General features: G+C 48.2%; 5 protein-coding genes across 5 annotated transcripts; 3 read left to right on the forward strand and 2 right to left on the reverse strand.

Moving 5' to 3' along the window:
* Positions 1-762: 762 nt before the first annotated feature.
* Positions 763-2,585, forward strand: I302_105234 (uncharacterized protein; the record flags this gene model as incomplete). Its single annotated transcript, XM_019195101.1, has 7 exons — positions 763-786; positions 865-916; positions 979-1,379; positions 1,464-1,543; positions 1,637-1,941; positions 2,030-2,336; positions 2,399-2,585. The coding sequence occupies 7 exons, from the start codon at positions 763-765 to the stop codon at positions 2,583-2,585; spliced, it is 1,356 nt and encodes a 451-aa protein (XP_019042814.1).
* Positions 2,586-3,473: 888 nt separating this feature from the next.
* Positions 3,474-4,812, forward strand: I302_105235 (uncharacterized protein; the record flags this gene model as incomplete). Its single annotated transcript, XM_019195102.1, has 3 exons — positions 3,474-3,803; positions 3,953-4,095; positions 4,218-4,812. 3 exons carry the CDS (start codon positions 3,474-3,476, stop codon positions 4,810-4,812), a joined length of 1,068 nt encoding a protein of 355 aa, XP_019042815.1.
* Positions 4,813-5,320: 508 nt separating this feature from the next.
* Positions 5,321-6,120, reverse strand: I302_105236 (uncharacterized protein; the record flags this gene model as incomplete). The annotated part of the gene is made up of 4 exons (XM_019195103.1): positions 5,321-5,567; positions 5,648-5,792; positions 5,872-5,940; positions 6,009-6,120. 4 exons carry the CDS (start codon positions 6,118-6,120, stop codon positions 5,321-5,323), a joined length of 573 nt encoding a protein of 190 aa, XP_019042816.1.
* A 774-nt stretch (positions 6,121-6,894) lies between these two features.
* I302_105237 (uncharacterized protein) lies at positions 6,895-10,535 on the forward strand (the record flags this gene model as incomplete). Its single annotated transcript, XM_019195104.1, has 9 exons — positions 6,895-7,159; positions 7,217-7,303; positions 7,368-7,390; positions 7,463-7,618; positions 7,688-7,759; positions 7,823-8,108; positions 8,169-8,289; positions 8,351-9,113; positions 9,171-10,535. 9 exons carry the CDS (start codon positions 6,895-6,897, stop codon positions 10,533-10,535), a joined length of 3,138 nt encoding a protein of 1,045 aa, XP_019042817.1.
* A 497-nt stretch (positions 10,536-11,032) lies between these two features.
* On the reverse strand, positions 11,033-14,781 carry I302_105238 (uncharacterized protein; the record flags this gene model as incomplete). The annotated part of the gene is made up of 4 exons (XM_019195105.1): positions 11,033-13,036; positions 13,140-13,981; positions 14,058-14,674; positions 14,735-14,781. The coding sequence occupies 4 exons, from the start codon at positions 14,779-14,781 to the stop codon at positions 11,033-11,035; spliced, it is 3,510 nt and encodes a 1,169-aa protein (XP_019042818.1).
* Between the last annotated feature and the right edge of the window lie 229 nt (positions 14,782-15,010).

Consider the following 15,010-nt stretch of genomic DNA (forward strand, 5'->3'; position numbering starts at 1 on the left):
GAAAATGAACGGAATGAATTTAAAACGCTGTGTTGTCGTTTTTGTGTTTTCGGCAAAGAGGCAACAGATGACCGCTTGGGACCTGGATGAAATGCGGAGTTGACTAGTTGACTCGAGTTGAGTGGACTAGTCCTCAGGTTAGTACGCTAATCAGAGTATCAAATTGGAGTACATACAACGTTAGCACCATATGCATGCATGCATATCACATACCTTACACAATAATACTACCACGGACCATATGCAACCATACGAGTGCAGGTGCCTGGCTCATTGGTTACCCAATTTACCCATTTTAGTCCTCGGTCATCCACGTTTTTTGGTAGTATTCTCATGAGCTCACATCGCCGAGGTAAGATATCATCAAAGATGGAGGGTTGATCGAGATATCATGTATAAATAACTTAAAACAAATTACCTATTCAGGATAAAGAGTGGCAGCTTGACTGGTCAAGCTGATGCCACCGACTACTGACTCTTCGGATATCGCCGCCAGGCGCCTTTCTTCCTGAGTCTTCGGCCGGGATCGGATCATCGACATCGAAGACATGAATGAGAGAGCATGAGAGATTTCTTGGCTTTTCAGATGGTGTCGATGAGGCTTTTAAATTTTACTTATCTGATAACAAAAGTCATTTTTCATCACAAGACATCGTACCTATCTTCAACTAGGTCTAGGTGAACATCTCAACGATATACAGAAACATATACGGAGGGTTGGAAAACAAAATCGTATGATGATATAGATTAATCGCAGACAAAATGGCATTAACAGATTATTTTTCCGTACGTCTCCTTTGCCTTCGCTAACTCCTGTATAGGAGAAGATGGACATCGATGTTAATTGATCTGTCGAACAATCAGCCCGTAGCGTTCTTCATCCTACTTCGTGAATCCCTCGAAGCGGGCATAATCAGTGAGCTACTGACATCGTACCTTACCCACAAGCTTTGTATTGCAAGCTGATACCTCGATCAGTCGCCGTCCTACTAGGCTTCATCTCTCAAATCGTCCCCTCAATCGTCGAGCCTCTCTCCCTCCCTCTCTCCTCATCTCGTCGCCCTTCTCATTCAGGCGCGGGCCAGAACATCCGACAATCAGAAGATTCGGCGAGATCGTCTCAGGAATTACTCTCAAGACAGAATGGAACAGGTACATACGGGACTTCCCCAGAGACCCAATCGCTCTTAACTGTACATGCGAACGAAAGGGGAGAAGTCGCCGAGACGGAGGCGATAGATCAAGATGATATGGAAGAAGTGGAGGAGATCTCGGAGGAGAAGGATAAGGTTGTGAGAAAGATGAAGGTGCAGATTTGGAGTGGGGCAATTCTGGGTGGGACGGTAGCTATGGCTATTGGGGCGATTTTCCTATATGTTGTGAGTGACTCTCCTGCATGCATTGAGTCCCCTTTATATCCACGATATGTGACTAGATCATGCTGATATTTATTGTACGTTCAGTTCTACACCTACACCCACGATCTATGGCAGGACGCAGAGAACCTATGGGAAGGTGGTTTCTGTGCATTAGCTTCGATTTTGTGGGTCTGTCTCTCTGTGCCCCTCACAATAATCTCATTACTTCCACTCAACCTTGTCATACCTTATATTATATACTGATTTCTGTGTCGTAGAATCCTCGTAATGTCCCTAGCCTTCCTTCGACTCCCACACGCGCAAGTCAAATGGCGTCTCAAGCTTCTCTCAGCATACCATTCCCACTCCGAGTCAGACCCCGAACACACCCATCCGCACAGGCATGGCAATAGGCACAAACGCGCGAATAAAGCTACGGCCATTTTGTTTGGATTACCATTCATCACTGTGCTCAGAGAGGGTTTGGAGGGGATCGTTTTTCTAGGGGGAATAGGGTTGAGTGAGAAGGGGAGTGCGGTTGCTGGAGGTGGGTTGGGTGGGCTGATTGTAGGAGGGTTGATTGGTTAGTAGGAATATCCCTTATCTGTACATCATTGAGTACCAAACTGAGAGAAGTAAGGTCACTACTAATTCCCATGTGTTTGACCCAGCCTACCTCCTGTTCTCCTCCACTACTCCATTATCACTAACCAAATTCGTCCAATTCTCCTCTCTCCTCCTCTTCATGATCGGTGCGGGCCTAGCTTCTCGAGCAGCCTACGCGTTCGAACGCCAATACTTCATCTCATACGTCGGCACAGCTGCCGCAGAAGCGGGCAACGGACCCGGTTCGTACAGGGTTCAGGGGAACATATGGCATCTGACTTGGTGGGATCCCGAACCTGGTTCGGGGGATAATTTCGCGCAGCTTGCTCAGGCTGTTGTGGGGTGGAACAACACGGGGACTGTTTGGACTATGTGAGTATTTGTTTGGGTTTTTGTGAGGAGGGAGCATATGCTAATGCCAGATTGTATCGCAGCTCAACATACATGTTTTACTGGCTTCTCATCACTTTCACACTGATCAAAGCTAAATACAAAGAGGGGCGAACCTCCCTCTGTGGACAGATGTCAAGGAAGGGATGGGAGAGGGAACTTTCGAGGAGAGAGCGAGGCGATGTCGAAGATGAAGTTTTGATGGATGATAGGAGTGATATTGGAGAGTAAATTAAACCCTGGTATTCTGGTTTGATACGGAAGGGATTGATTGTCGTGAGAGGTGATCTACTTTGTTCATAACAAGGAATGCATCTGCCAGTGTATTTTGCTATTGGATCCGACCCAGCCACTACCAAACCAACCTACATATGCTCATTATCACTAACGTTCCTACAATTAAAAGAGTGAGAGTGACTGGCTCGCAGACAGGCTGTGGGCCATTACGTCAATCCATGACCTCGTTGAAGAGCTGTCCGACATCCCGAAGACCGCTACCCCGACGGCAGATAACGGCTACATATGAGTACCAGTTATAAATGATGAACCGCATGGAAGTGTCTTCATGAGTACAAATGATTTACGTGTGAGGTCTGGGTCTACGCCTATCCGTGCCTGCCAATGCCCGTTTTTACGTCAAGGAATGGCATGAGATCTCTTCCCAACGATGTCATCTGATCTGATCCGAAGCGACTCGCACATCGCAGTCGTCGACGTTTGGGTTCTTTGCTATTCGTAGTAAGCAAGCTGTCACGTCATGTCACTGGCGTCTGCATTCTTTGCTTCGTCACATTTCACGTTTAGGGTGATGACTGTTCACGGGTCATAACAGGTTGGATCGAGATCTACGGTAGATTGTAGATCGGTGATGCCCGGTTATCTCATTGATATGATCGGGTTACAAAATATCCGATCTGACCAGTTGCAGTGCATTTACTCGTAGTGTAGTAGGTAATCCAGATGGGAAATGGGAAGGGAACGATGATTCAGTAAGCAAAGCACAGCTAGGCAGGGCGATTAATACCAAATCATTTTCGAGGTAAAGATGTTTGGATACTATACCCACTTGATGTATCCATCATCATCTTAGTGGTAGTCTGACGATTCGATAGATCTACAATGACAGGTCTATCCCTCAACCCACTAGAATACATCTCCCACCCCGCACCCAAAAAATGCGCATGGGTCGTATTCCTCCTATCCACTCCCTCCTATCTCCCCGGTATCCTCGTCCTAGCCTATACACTGAGGAAGTACCACTCGAAATATCCCCTGATCGTTGCTGTTAATCCCTCATTACCACTGGACGCTATCAGGGCTTTAGAGGGGTATGGGCTGGAAGTGAGGGTCGTACAGCCTTTGATACCTAGAGGAGAAATCCACTTGATCGCTGAGAGGTTCGTGGATACTTGGACGAAGGCGGCGGTTTTTGGGTTTGATGATTATGATGTGGGTCTGTCCCAACTGTACGATACGATGTGGAAGAGAGATGAAAGCTGATGAGATGTTCTGTCCTCCCTTTCTTTCTTTGCCATTCCTACACTTCCCTGGTCGATGAACCGACCTGATGATGATACCTCCGCATGATACACGGTCAGAGAGTATGCCTCATAGATGGCGATATGATGCTCCGACAAAACATGGACGAGCTGTTCAATATCCCCCTCAAACCCGATCAGGTAGCCGCTACTTTCGCTTGTATATGTAATTTGGATAAATCGGCATGGGCACCATCAGAGTGGTCAGTGATGCTTTCTACAATAACCCGATCCTCAACCTTACCTCACTGTCTATATGATTCTAGCACATACCCTGCATACATGGGTATACAAGACCGGTACGTAGAAGCTGATCCTCTTGCAGGACCAGAGAGAACTGCGGATTCACCCCCTCTCACGGACCCAGCGCCATCCACTCCCCCATTCCAGCCCAACCAACAGGCACCCACTCCCTCCTCAATTCAGGCCTCGTAGTCCTCACCCCCTCTTCCCACCTACTACAGCGCATCCACTCTCTCGTGGAAAGTACCGCCTCAGCAGATCAAGCGAGGATCAAAGAATGGTCCTTTCCCGACCAAGATCTATTTGCGGACATTTTCAGAGGACGGTGGATAAGTATTCCATGGATATACAACGCCATCAAAACTATGAGGTATTGGCATGGCAACTTTTATACCGATGAGGAAGTTCGTAATCTGCATTATATCTGTAAGAAACCTTGGAAGGTCCGTCCGGAAAGGAATACCCCCGAGGAGAGGAAGAGGACGGGCAAGGTGTATAGAGTCGATGCGGGCGATTATGCGGATGTGAAAGATGGGGATGTGGGGAGGGACGAGGGGAGGGCAGATGCCGTGACGCATGGGTGGTGGTGGGAGGAATATGAGGGGACGAAAGAGGGGATGAGGAGGGGTGGGTATACTTGGGACGAGTATGTGGAAGGATTGACGGATAGGGGATAAGCTGAGATGAAATGAGATGGATCGGGAGTGGTGAGTTGGGTCTGATTCCTTTTATCGGGATATTGTTACTGGAGCGCTAAATGATGTGCTCGGGTAGATCGTTAAGGGTTCAGATGCCGACAATTTCATCACTCCCATCCTTTGGATTGGGAATGGAACTGACAAGATAACGTATTTTGGGCACTATACTGTAGCATATCATTTCAGGTATTATACTTCTTTTTACGATAAACCATTGTTGTGGCAGCGAGACCAATCTCCACATCATTATATATCGTTACTTGAAGATGTGTAACTATAGATGACACACGAATGAATTATACGAATTTGCCATGGAGAGTGGTCGTTTCACTCGCAGCTCTCTTACAACACCTAAATTGACCAGCTGACGGCGCAGCGTCCATTGGCCGTTCTCTTGTACAACGCCAGTAGTGATTCCCTGTCGAGTCTTGAGGATATTTATAAATCATGATACCTTGATACCCGCTTCTTTCCATGTAGATCAGCCCTACTTGCCCAAGCTCTCCCCTCTAGACTCCATAAACTGCCTCAAAGCCATTTCCATCGCACCTGCTTTCCTCTCTTTCTTCTGCTGCTGTTTGCTCTTTTCGACCTTCTCATCATGATCTATCTCAACTGGGCTTTCCAGGTGATTATCGTCCGAAGAGGTTGAAGGGACTTTTGACCATTCTTGGATATTCGATAGGCATTCGGAGGGAATGAACCACTTGCGTTTCCGCTCGTGGGATTCTGGCCTGAATATTCAATTCGAAGCTCAGCATTCCAGTTTTCCGTTGTGTTGGATAGTTGAGTTGAAGGTGCTGATGTAACATACCACTGTTCTATACATTCCACCACATCTTCGTTCACTTCCAATACATGTACGTGCCATACAGAACCTTTCTTCTTTTTGGACGGTAAGGCGAGCATCATCAATCTTTCGGCGTCTTCAGGAGCAGGTAATGAAGGTGGAGTTCCAGCTTTGACAATGACGAAGCATATCAGCCCAGCTCCCTTGTACAGTATCATCCGAGGGATATCTGGTATCGCTTGACCTACCTTCCTCCCATGATTCCCTTACTGCCGCTTGACCCGACGACTCCCCCTCCTCAATCCCACCTTTTGGAACTACCTCATCCACCCATCGTCAGCTCCCCCTGATATTTGATGATTTTCATGGATAGGATCAAGCTCACATATCCATAAGCCCGGATGAGCCCTGCTGGTCACCATCAACAATCTACGCGTCTGAGGGGAGTAGACGAGCGAGACGGCTACGTGGCGCGGTTCGGATTTATCTTTGGTCATAGTCCTCGGTACGGTCGTAGTGGGAATGCTACAGAACAGAGATGATGTGATAGTCAGATATGGAATGTTGAGATGATATAATCAAGAGTCACTGCAAATAGACGCACATGAACGTGTCTTGATGATGGCAGTGATCGATTAACTGAACAACCGGAATCACCTTCCTAATCGGGTAATACATCGCATTATGGATAAACCACTTATGTGATAACCGGTGCCAGTTGCCAGATAGATGGATGTTTGATCTTGTCACCAATAAAAGTGAAAAATGGCTCAATAGCTCTAAACTCAATCAGTACATCAAGGATATTTGCATAGCTTGTATACATCATCATCAACCGACAGTCAAAGACGAGAGCTACCAAACCACGAGATAGATTCGGGGCAGTCAAATCGAGCTATCTCAGCTTGGCTAGTAGGATAAGTCTGGGTTCAACAACGTCAACTACTCGTAGAGAAAGGAGTGTTGTATAAAGCTCGCCGCCAATTTTGATCACCAAAGATACGCGAATTGCAGTACATCTTCCAAAGCTTACATCGGACTAAGAGGATACATCAACACGAGTCAGGCTGTATTGCAGACCGGGAGGATGGTAATCCCATTCGACCGGATAGGCTAGATTGTCGAAACAGAACTGTACAGATTAATTACCGCTTGATATCGTGCTCGTAGCTGACAGCTGGTGAGTGACTCAGACTCACAAAGTTCGATTCTATCGCCATGCCTGTGCATCTATCGCTAATTAGTCAGCTCCTCCCCTCGTCGCAGCAACGATGATAGACCACATCCTCGGACGACCCTCCCCTACCCTTCGACGTACTCAGATATTCCTCGTTCTCTTCTTCTGGATTTGGAGGCTTTACAAAGGCGATGGAGCACCTCGACCTAGTCTCACAGCTTCCGCGATAGGTCCATCGACAAGTCAGAGGGTCGGCGGGAGAGGAACGAGAGAACAGAGAGCATGGTTGGCTAGGATATGGGTCAAGATTGTTGGGAGAAGGATGGTCAGGTGGATTGGGAATGTCAATGAGCGTTTGAGTGGGTCGTATCTACTTCATCTTGTCAATGACCTCCGAGCTGACTTGGTGGGGATAGAACATTTCACACCGTATCAGTTGGTTTTGGGCACTCTGACTTTGGTATATGCTTTGAGGCATCTAGATGACCTACTAGGGCTAGGAGGTAAGCTGCCGGTCTCGAGGGGCACTGAAAGGCATCAACAGCTGATATTTCGATACTTCACTAGCACCTGAACCGCTAGCACGCTTGGTAAGTCACTTCAGTCCTTTAATCGTCGGCAGCATGAATTGGAACTGATGCACCTATACCAATAACCAATAGTACACACGCTCTTACTATCGTGCAACATATGTCAACACAGCTTTCGATGCTGGATTCGCTTCAGCCATGTCAATACGGCCTAAATGGTTGAAAGATATATGTAGCATGCTGTTCACAGGGTATTACCTCGTATGGGCTACAGAGGGTGACGAAGTGGTATGTCTTTTGGTCCCATTCCGTCTGTCATTCCATGAGTTGAGCTGAGACCTAGATCTTCCATCATAGCTACGACGTTTCAGAGCTGTATGTTCCGTTGAGATGCTCAGGGTGACTTGGGAGAAAACTATGAACCCTTATGTGAGTTTGCGTTCGAATATTCCTACAGTATCTACGAGTGGGTTCAGCTGACTCGTACTTCAGGTCCGACTTCTGACGACCTTTCACCGACCTCGTCTACCCATCATTCGACATCTCACCATCCCCCGCCCACCGACCTCATCCCGAGCGAACCTCCCTTCGGTAAAAGCAATGTTATTCTTCAACGGTACGGATGCCGAGCTAGCTGCAGCTCAAGAGCTGGTGGTCGACTACCCCGGAGGAGGATTCATAGCTATGGGTCCGGAATGTCATGAGGAACGATTACGGACTTGGGCGAAGAGGACTGGTAAACCCGTTTTGGGAGTGGATTATGGGAAAGCACCTGAATGTGAGTCATCATGCCAAATGATCCTTTCTTGAATCGATATGACTGACAATAGGATTTTAGATCCATTCCCATGGGCGATCGAGGAAGGTTTCGACGCGTATCGAACGCTCATGGAGACTCAGGGACGATGTATAGGTATACAAAGTGGTAAATTGGGTATTGTATTGACTGGCGATTCGGCGTAAGTTAGCTTTGTTTCTCAACGCAAAGAAGAGTAAGCTAATAGTTTTATGCGATTCTAGCGGCGGTAACATATGCGCCACGATCATGCTTCGTATTCTTGAACATCCAACAGGCATACCCACACCCGTATCGATGATCCTCGCCTACCCAGCTTTAGATTTCAACTTCACTTCTTGGATGTCGCCTACCAACCTGCGTGTGCTACGTACCGAACAGTCCGAGACCCAGATCCCAGGCTTGGTACATGGCAAAGATCATATGCGGCACAAGTCGCCCCTGAGCGTGGTAAATGATATAGATAGCGGAAGACGAAAGTCAAGTAGACAAAGACGGAAGAGCTGGGCGCAGACCATTTCTGGGAAATTGCCCAATATAATGAGTCCAATGGAAGAGAAGAGACCTAATGGTAATGGAGCGAAAAGCAATCCTGCCACACCTTCTATGAGAATCAAAGATCTGCCGAGAAGCATGTCAGCGAAAGTTGTAGGATGGTTAGCAGGAGAGAACAAGGATGAAGAAGACGAAAATGTATCTGAGGAGGAAGAGGACGATGAAGATCAGGACACGGTCAAACCTGATTATCGACCTGAAGCTGAAAGATCTCTAGCGGACAGAGTCAAAACACCGGCAGAGGAGAAGAAGTTTATCTTTAGTCCAGTGGAATCGCCTGCTCCTGTCGAAACGCCTGATCCGATTCAGCAAGGGGAAGACAATGTGGATGAAATCGTCGCGAAGAAGAGAAAGAAGTTGCCCATCGGTACTAGGCTTACTATGACTAGTAGAGTGGGATATTTCCAGGACCGAATTATATCTCCTAGTATGGTGAGTAGCATCTCCCTCACCGCACACAGCACCGTAATTCTGACTGTGTCTTGGCAGATGCGAGCAATGGCAATCTTATATGTCGGACCTAGACGAAATCCAGATTTCGAAACGAATTACTATATCTCCCCGATCCTTTCACCACCACATCTTCTTGCACATTTCCCTCCAGTCTACCTGATATGCGGCGAACGTGATCCCTTCGTGGACGATACAGTCATCTTTGCCGGTAAAATCCGAGAAGCTAAGAAAGCTCGTCGATCCCAAGCTGAATACACCGCTCGTGGAAGATCAGCAAAATACGGCGAATACTTGCAAATGTCAACCGGCAAGACGAAACCCCCTGTCGACGAGTTGCCCGATCCCATCCTGAGGGAATCAGATGACGATTGGGTACAGCTTCGTATAATCGAAGGATGGGGACATGGTTTCATGCAGATGTCGTCGCTCATGAGAGAGGTAGATCCCGTTTTGATAGAAATGGCAGACTGGATTGATGAGTCCTTCATCCGATTCCAAGAGAGACAAAGGGATATGGAAGAAGTCGCTGCTGCTCATGCTGCTGCTAAACAATCACTCCAAGCTGAAGAAAGAGCTATAATGGTCCCTGAAGATCACTTGATGCCACCTACCTTGACCCATGTTAAACCCTCGAGCAACTATCAGAAATCACCTTCGTCGACTCCATTGGGAAATGCAGATCTGGGGACATCCTATTTCGGGCGAAACGTCAATTCAGAAGACGAAGATGATGTACCTGAAGATAATCTCGTGACGTTCACTCCTAAATCGGCGAAGGAGAAAACTGTCAAAAGGAAATTACCTCCACCATCAAAATTCCATCCTGTTCCTCGACGACCCTCCAAAGAGCGATTGGATCTGCACAGATCTAGCTCGATGCCCAAATTCGATGTGGACGAGACTGGTTCTTCTGGAGAGGCAATGCTGGTCAAGACTCCGCCATTGTCATTGAAGAATCTACCTTACGATGAGAACAAGAGAGGCTCAGGGGCATTTGCGTTCTTCGGTTCCGGTTCTGGAAAGACACGTTCAAATAGCAGTACCAACAGGGTCCCAATCCCACCACCACATAACGTCTATGGTCAACCATTACGCTCTTCTTCCCTTGAAAGACCGGGGTCAATAATATCCGCACCAGCTACGACCGGTTCTGGTACCCCTGCCACCTCGACCTCTCAGGAGAAACCTAAGAACTCCCTCGTGGCTGCTGCTGTTGCTGGAGCAAGAGCCGCGTCACCCGCATTGGCTGCTGCCGGGTTCGTACCCCAAAAGGTAGGGGATGTGAGCGAAGCGGAACTGATGAGACGGAGGAGGATGGAAGCTGTTTATGGGATTGGCGGGGTCGCACAGGAATTGGGACATGATGGATCGGAGGGCGAGGAGGAAGAGGAGATGGGTTAGTGTGTTTAGCGTGGGCAAGGATGTATTGTGAGGCTTTCTTTGGTAGTTCTCAAGGAAGGAGCATGGTGGGAATGGGTATACGGCATGGAGAGATGTGAGGTATGCTTTGGCTTGAGATAAGTTGTATTTTTCTTCTTTTCGCTTTTGTATCATTTGAAGTACCCTACCAACTATGAAAGTTAAGCATGGCATGTTGTCGTTAGTTTTTTTCCTGCTTATTATGAATAACATGCATTAAACAGTTCTTTCATTCCATATGACCATGAGACTTTGACTAGACTAGTGATGATCAAACAAAATATAGTCCATATGGAACAACCAGAATAATCGAACCCCGAGTACCAATAAATTCTACTTACCTTACTATTGAACAAACTACCAAATATCATATACACGTCAAATCGCAAAGTATCTGACGATCAATTCAGCCGAGACCACAGATCCTGCTTGATGCTTCATCCTCACCCAAGACGCCGTACATATCCCACCTCACAAGCTCACAGAGCCCTAGCTTCCAAATCATCTTCATCCTCCCACCTAACACTCTTAACAGACTTGACAGACTTCCTACTCGCCCTATCACCTTTACTGTACACGCTATTCCCGCTCTTCTGCGAATGCATGTATGTGTAATCGGGTGCTTGTCCCGCCGAACGGGGCGGTAACAATATTGAAGTAGGGTTCAACCCGTGCTGTGAGTTGTTGTTGTCCCAGAGGGGTTTATCGTACCATGCTTTGGTGATTCTGTCTCCTTCTCCTGCCGAATGGGGAGATAACATCGTATGAGATGGGATTGGAGAGGTGAAGCTTCGTTGTGGGTGGCCGTGAGGGGGCAAAGGTAAATGCAATGAATGGGTGTCGGCGGGGGGTAAGCTGGAATGACGGAGCATAGATCCAGCATAACTCATCCGTTTAGGTTCGGGCACGCTACTCATCCCATTATACGGTACATCCCCAAGGGAAGGAGCAGAGGTGGGTGCGTATATTGGTATAGGCGAGTTGGAGCCGGAGTTGGGATAGATCATCGTAGGTGGTAATGGCGAATACGACGAGGTAGATTTCAAGATTCCCATTGGACTAGAAGCTGAACCATGAAGGGATGATTGTCCATTACTTGTTCTCTTCATCCCTTGAACTTGAACTTGAGCAATCGGTTCAGTATTATTACTACTCCTCTGGGAATTCGCATCGACATAAGCAGAATACTCCCATATACCCGACGAATGCTGAGTCGACCTTGTAATCCTCCTCAGATCTTTCAGCTGTTTATCGTCCATCCCTCGGTCTCCATCTTCGGGTAGAGGAGGTAATCCGCTGACGCCGAATGATGCCCTCGAGCCATTAGATCCAGCTGACAAGGGACTAAACAATGCTCGAGGGAACGGTCCCGTTCCAATAGGCGGAGGGGAAGGAACATTACCCGATCCATGGCTTATCGATGATCTGGGAGGCATGAGGTTATTTGATGAATCGCTAAATGTAGATTTCATCGTACCGCTCCGATGTAGGTTGTTACTTCCATGACCGTGCGACATGGATGTCCTGGAGTAGATCGAATTTCCATCTTCGGAAGGTTCCATCGCTCCGTGAATTGTCATCCCATTGGCACTCAGTATGGAAGTTCTCGGCGGAGCGTAGGAAGATCCCCAGGTGAGATGTCGTAATTGTACGTGCGTGGGTTTACTATACTCCATCTCCAGATCTGGACTGACTGCCGTTCCAATCCCAACCCCGATCCCATAATTCATGTTGGTATGGGTCGTTCCGGGATGAATAGTCGGGTACGGACTATCCGAGTTCATCGATCCATGTTTGGACGAGGAACCTGTAGCTGACGGAGGGGGAGGTTGCATAAAGTTGACTTTGACTGGATGATCCGATTCGGAGTGTCTTTCGCTCCATGCCTCACCCACTATGACAGGTACGGGCTTTTCATCCGGGTACTTATCTGCCCAGGCATATTTACCTTGTCCTTGCACTTGAGATTGTCTGACGTACTTCATATCCCTAGAAAGGACAGACGATCGCTTGAAGGATTGTCTGATGGATCGGAATTTCGAGAAAATAGGTAAGAGCTTTGACGATTCGAAGATCCCGTTGTTTGTGCCAGACGCCAGTTCGGGATCTACAGGCTGGGGCGACGAGATGTTCCGAGATTTCACGGTGAATGATTGACGAGGTCTGAAGCCTGGTATATTCTTGAATGTCTCTGATATACCTCCAGCGGAGGGCAGTGGGATGGCTCTAAAGGGGTAAGCGAGCTTGGCTAGTATACCATTATTCTCGTTTTGGCGAGAATCTTCGTTCGGATCTCCAGAGACTAGTTTGAGAGGTTTTATCAGGGGTGACGAGTCCCTACGTAGGTTCTTGAGTGGACGAGCGAGGAGGGCACCAAGACCTTCTGAGCGGGATGCGAAAGATGGTGCAGAGAATCGACTGATAGGTTGAAGAGATGGGCGGGTGGATGGGGCGTTAGGTGGTACTGGTGCTGAGCGACGTTTCTGCGGTGAGTTTATCCAGTACATCAGTATCGGGTCTCCGCTCCGGCTGTCAATTCCCAAAATATGACCAAAGGTGAAAGGTGATGCGTCCGGCAGTACTTACTTCATTCTCACTCCCATCATCGTGATTCAGAATCTTCTCGCCATAAAACCAGCTCGCCCTTAACGAAGCGGTCCTCTCGGCTCTCTGTCGTTTCTTCCAGAACCGTATGAAGAACAGGATAGCCACTATCAATGCTACCAAAGCAAATATCCCACCTATCACAGCTCCAATGGCTGTCCCCTTGTTTGAACCCTCTGATGAATCTCCTTCGGCCTCTTGACCTCCTGAGGAAGAGGTCGAGGAATCATGTCCCAAGGTGGGCTTGGAATTTTGCGATGCCAGTGTAGGGGCGTTGCTCGTCCTTGATGAGGAGGTTTGGAGTCCTGCTACACCTGGGATGACTACCTTCGTGGAGGACGTTTCGGCGTCATCGGGGATGGATGATGGGGAGATGGTTTGTAACTCTGGTTCTGGTGAGGAGGTAGTCTGAACATCTTCTACTTGGGCTGGGGTGTCGCTATCAGTGGGTAACGCAGCGGGAATTGCATCGGAGGTGATGGGTGGCAATGGGTCGGTGCTGGTAGATTGCGCTGATTCAGTCGTCAGTGCAGGGCCAGTGAATACAGCTGACAAGATCGGATCGAGAGATGTCGACGAGGACGAGGACGACGTATCCGCGATGGTGGAAAATGTGGTTGGGACAGAGGTAGATGGGGGTAATGTGGGTGGTGGCTGGGTGACTGGGATCGAAGAGCTTGGCAAAATTGACGTACTTGTTGCTTCCGTGGTACTACTTGTCAAAGATATCGTCTCGGCTACTGCTGAGCTAGTCGTGGTTGGTGTAAAGTTTGGGGAGAGTGGAGGATCAGTCGTGAAGCTTGGGACCTGCTTAGTGGTGAAGGCTGTACCCGGACAGTATAAGCTAAGCTATAGTCAAGTCTGAAGATATATCGTACAGGGTTTGGACACGGGACTTACCAGAAGTCACGCTTGTACTTTCACATCCTCCCATGACAGTCTCCACCGGGATTTCCACCAAGCTAGTCGAGTCGGTCGTACTGTAAATAAGAGACCAAGAGGTAGTAGGTACAGCAGGGATAGTAGATGTAGAAGTGATAGTCTGACAGTTCTCTTGTCGTTTTTCAACCAGATCACGATGGTTTGATCTCCGTCGTGATCCTGGTGCTATGGCCGAGTGAGAACCCATACCAACAAGCAACGATTGAGTCTCATCTGAAGATAAGGTCTGACCGTTCAACACTGCTAGAGTTGTTTCCTCTTGCAGCTGTCCTACAGGCGAGGTAGGTGAATCAGGCGCAGAAGTGGTCGGACTTCCAGTGTCCGTCGTAGTTATCGAGGTCATACCGAAGCTTATCACACTGTCGCTGATACTACCACTACTGTCGGTGGCACTGGTAGCACTGCTGGCTGTGTCGCTTGTGGAGGACGCGACAGTAGAGGAGGTCGTAGCACTATCTGTAGGTTGAGGTACCACCGGAGGGGTAGAGCAGGAAGTGACGAGCCATGTTGATATGCTAGCTGACGGGGTGATTAGGACGGCCGAAGATGAGGTGATGGTACTGGGTATGAGGGAGCTGTGTTGGGGAGAGAGGTGGATCAGCTTAGGTCTTGTAGATGTCAGTGACTGGACTCACGTCGATGTGGAGAATATCGTTGAGATCGGGGAGGGTGTACAAGCCATTTTGAAGTGCTATGACCGTTTTGATGATGTTCCTGCGTTATGCGTGGTGGCTTCAGGTCTCTTTGGTCGGATTGCGTGGATGTGGAGATCGATGAGTGAGGCTATCTTATGGTTTCAGGGGGAGTCTGGTCTACTGTTCTGGATGGCTGCTGCTGAATGACGGATCTACCGGTGAGTGTGATGTGAGCTGGATAAAAGGGAGGGGAGTTGTGATCAGAGGGGAGATGGG

Source organism: Kwoniella bestiolae, chromosome 3 (assembly GCF_000512585.2).
Source record: "Kwoniella bestiolae CBS 10118 chromosome 3, complete sequence".
Classification (NCBI taxonomy): Eukaryota; Fungi; Basidiomycota; class Tremellomycetes; order Tremellales; family Cryptococcaceae; genus Kwoniella; species Kwoniella bestiolae.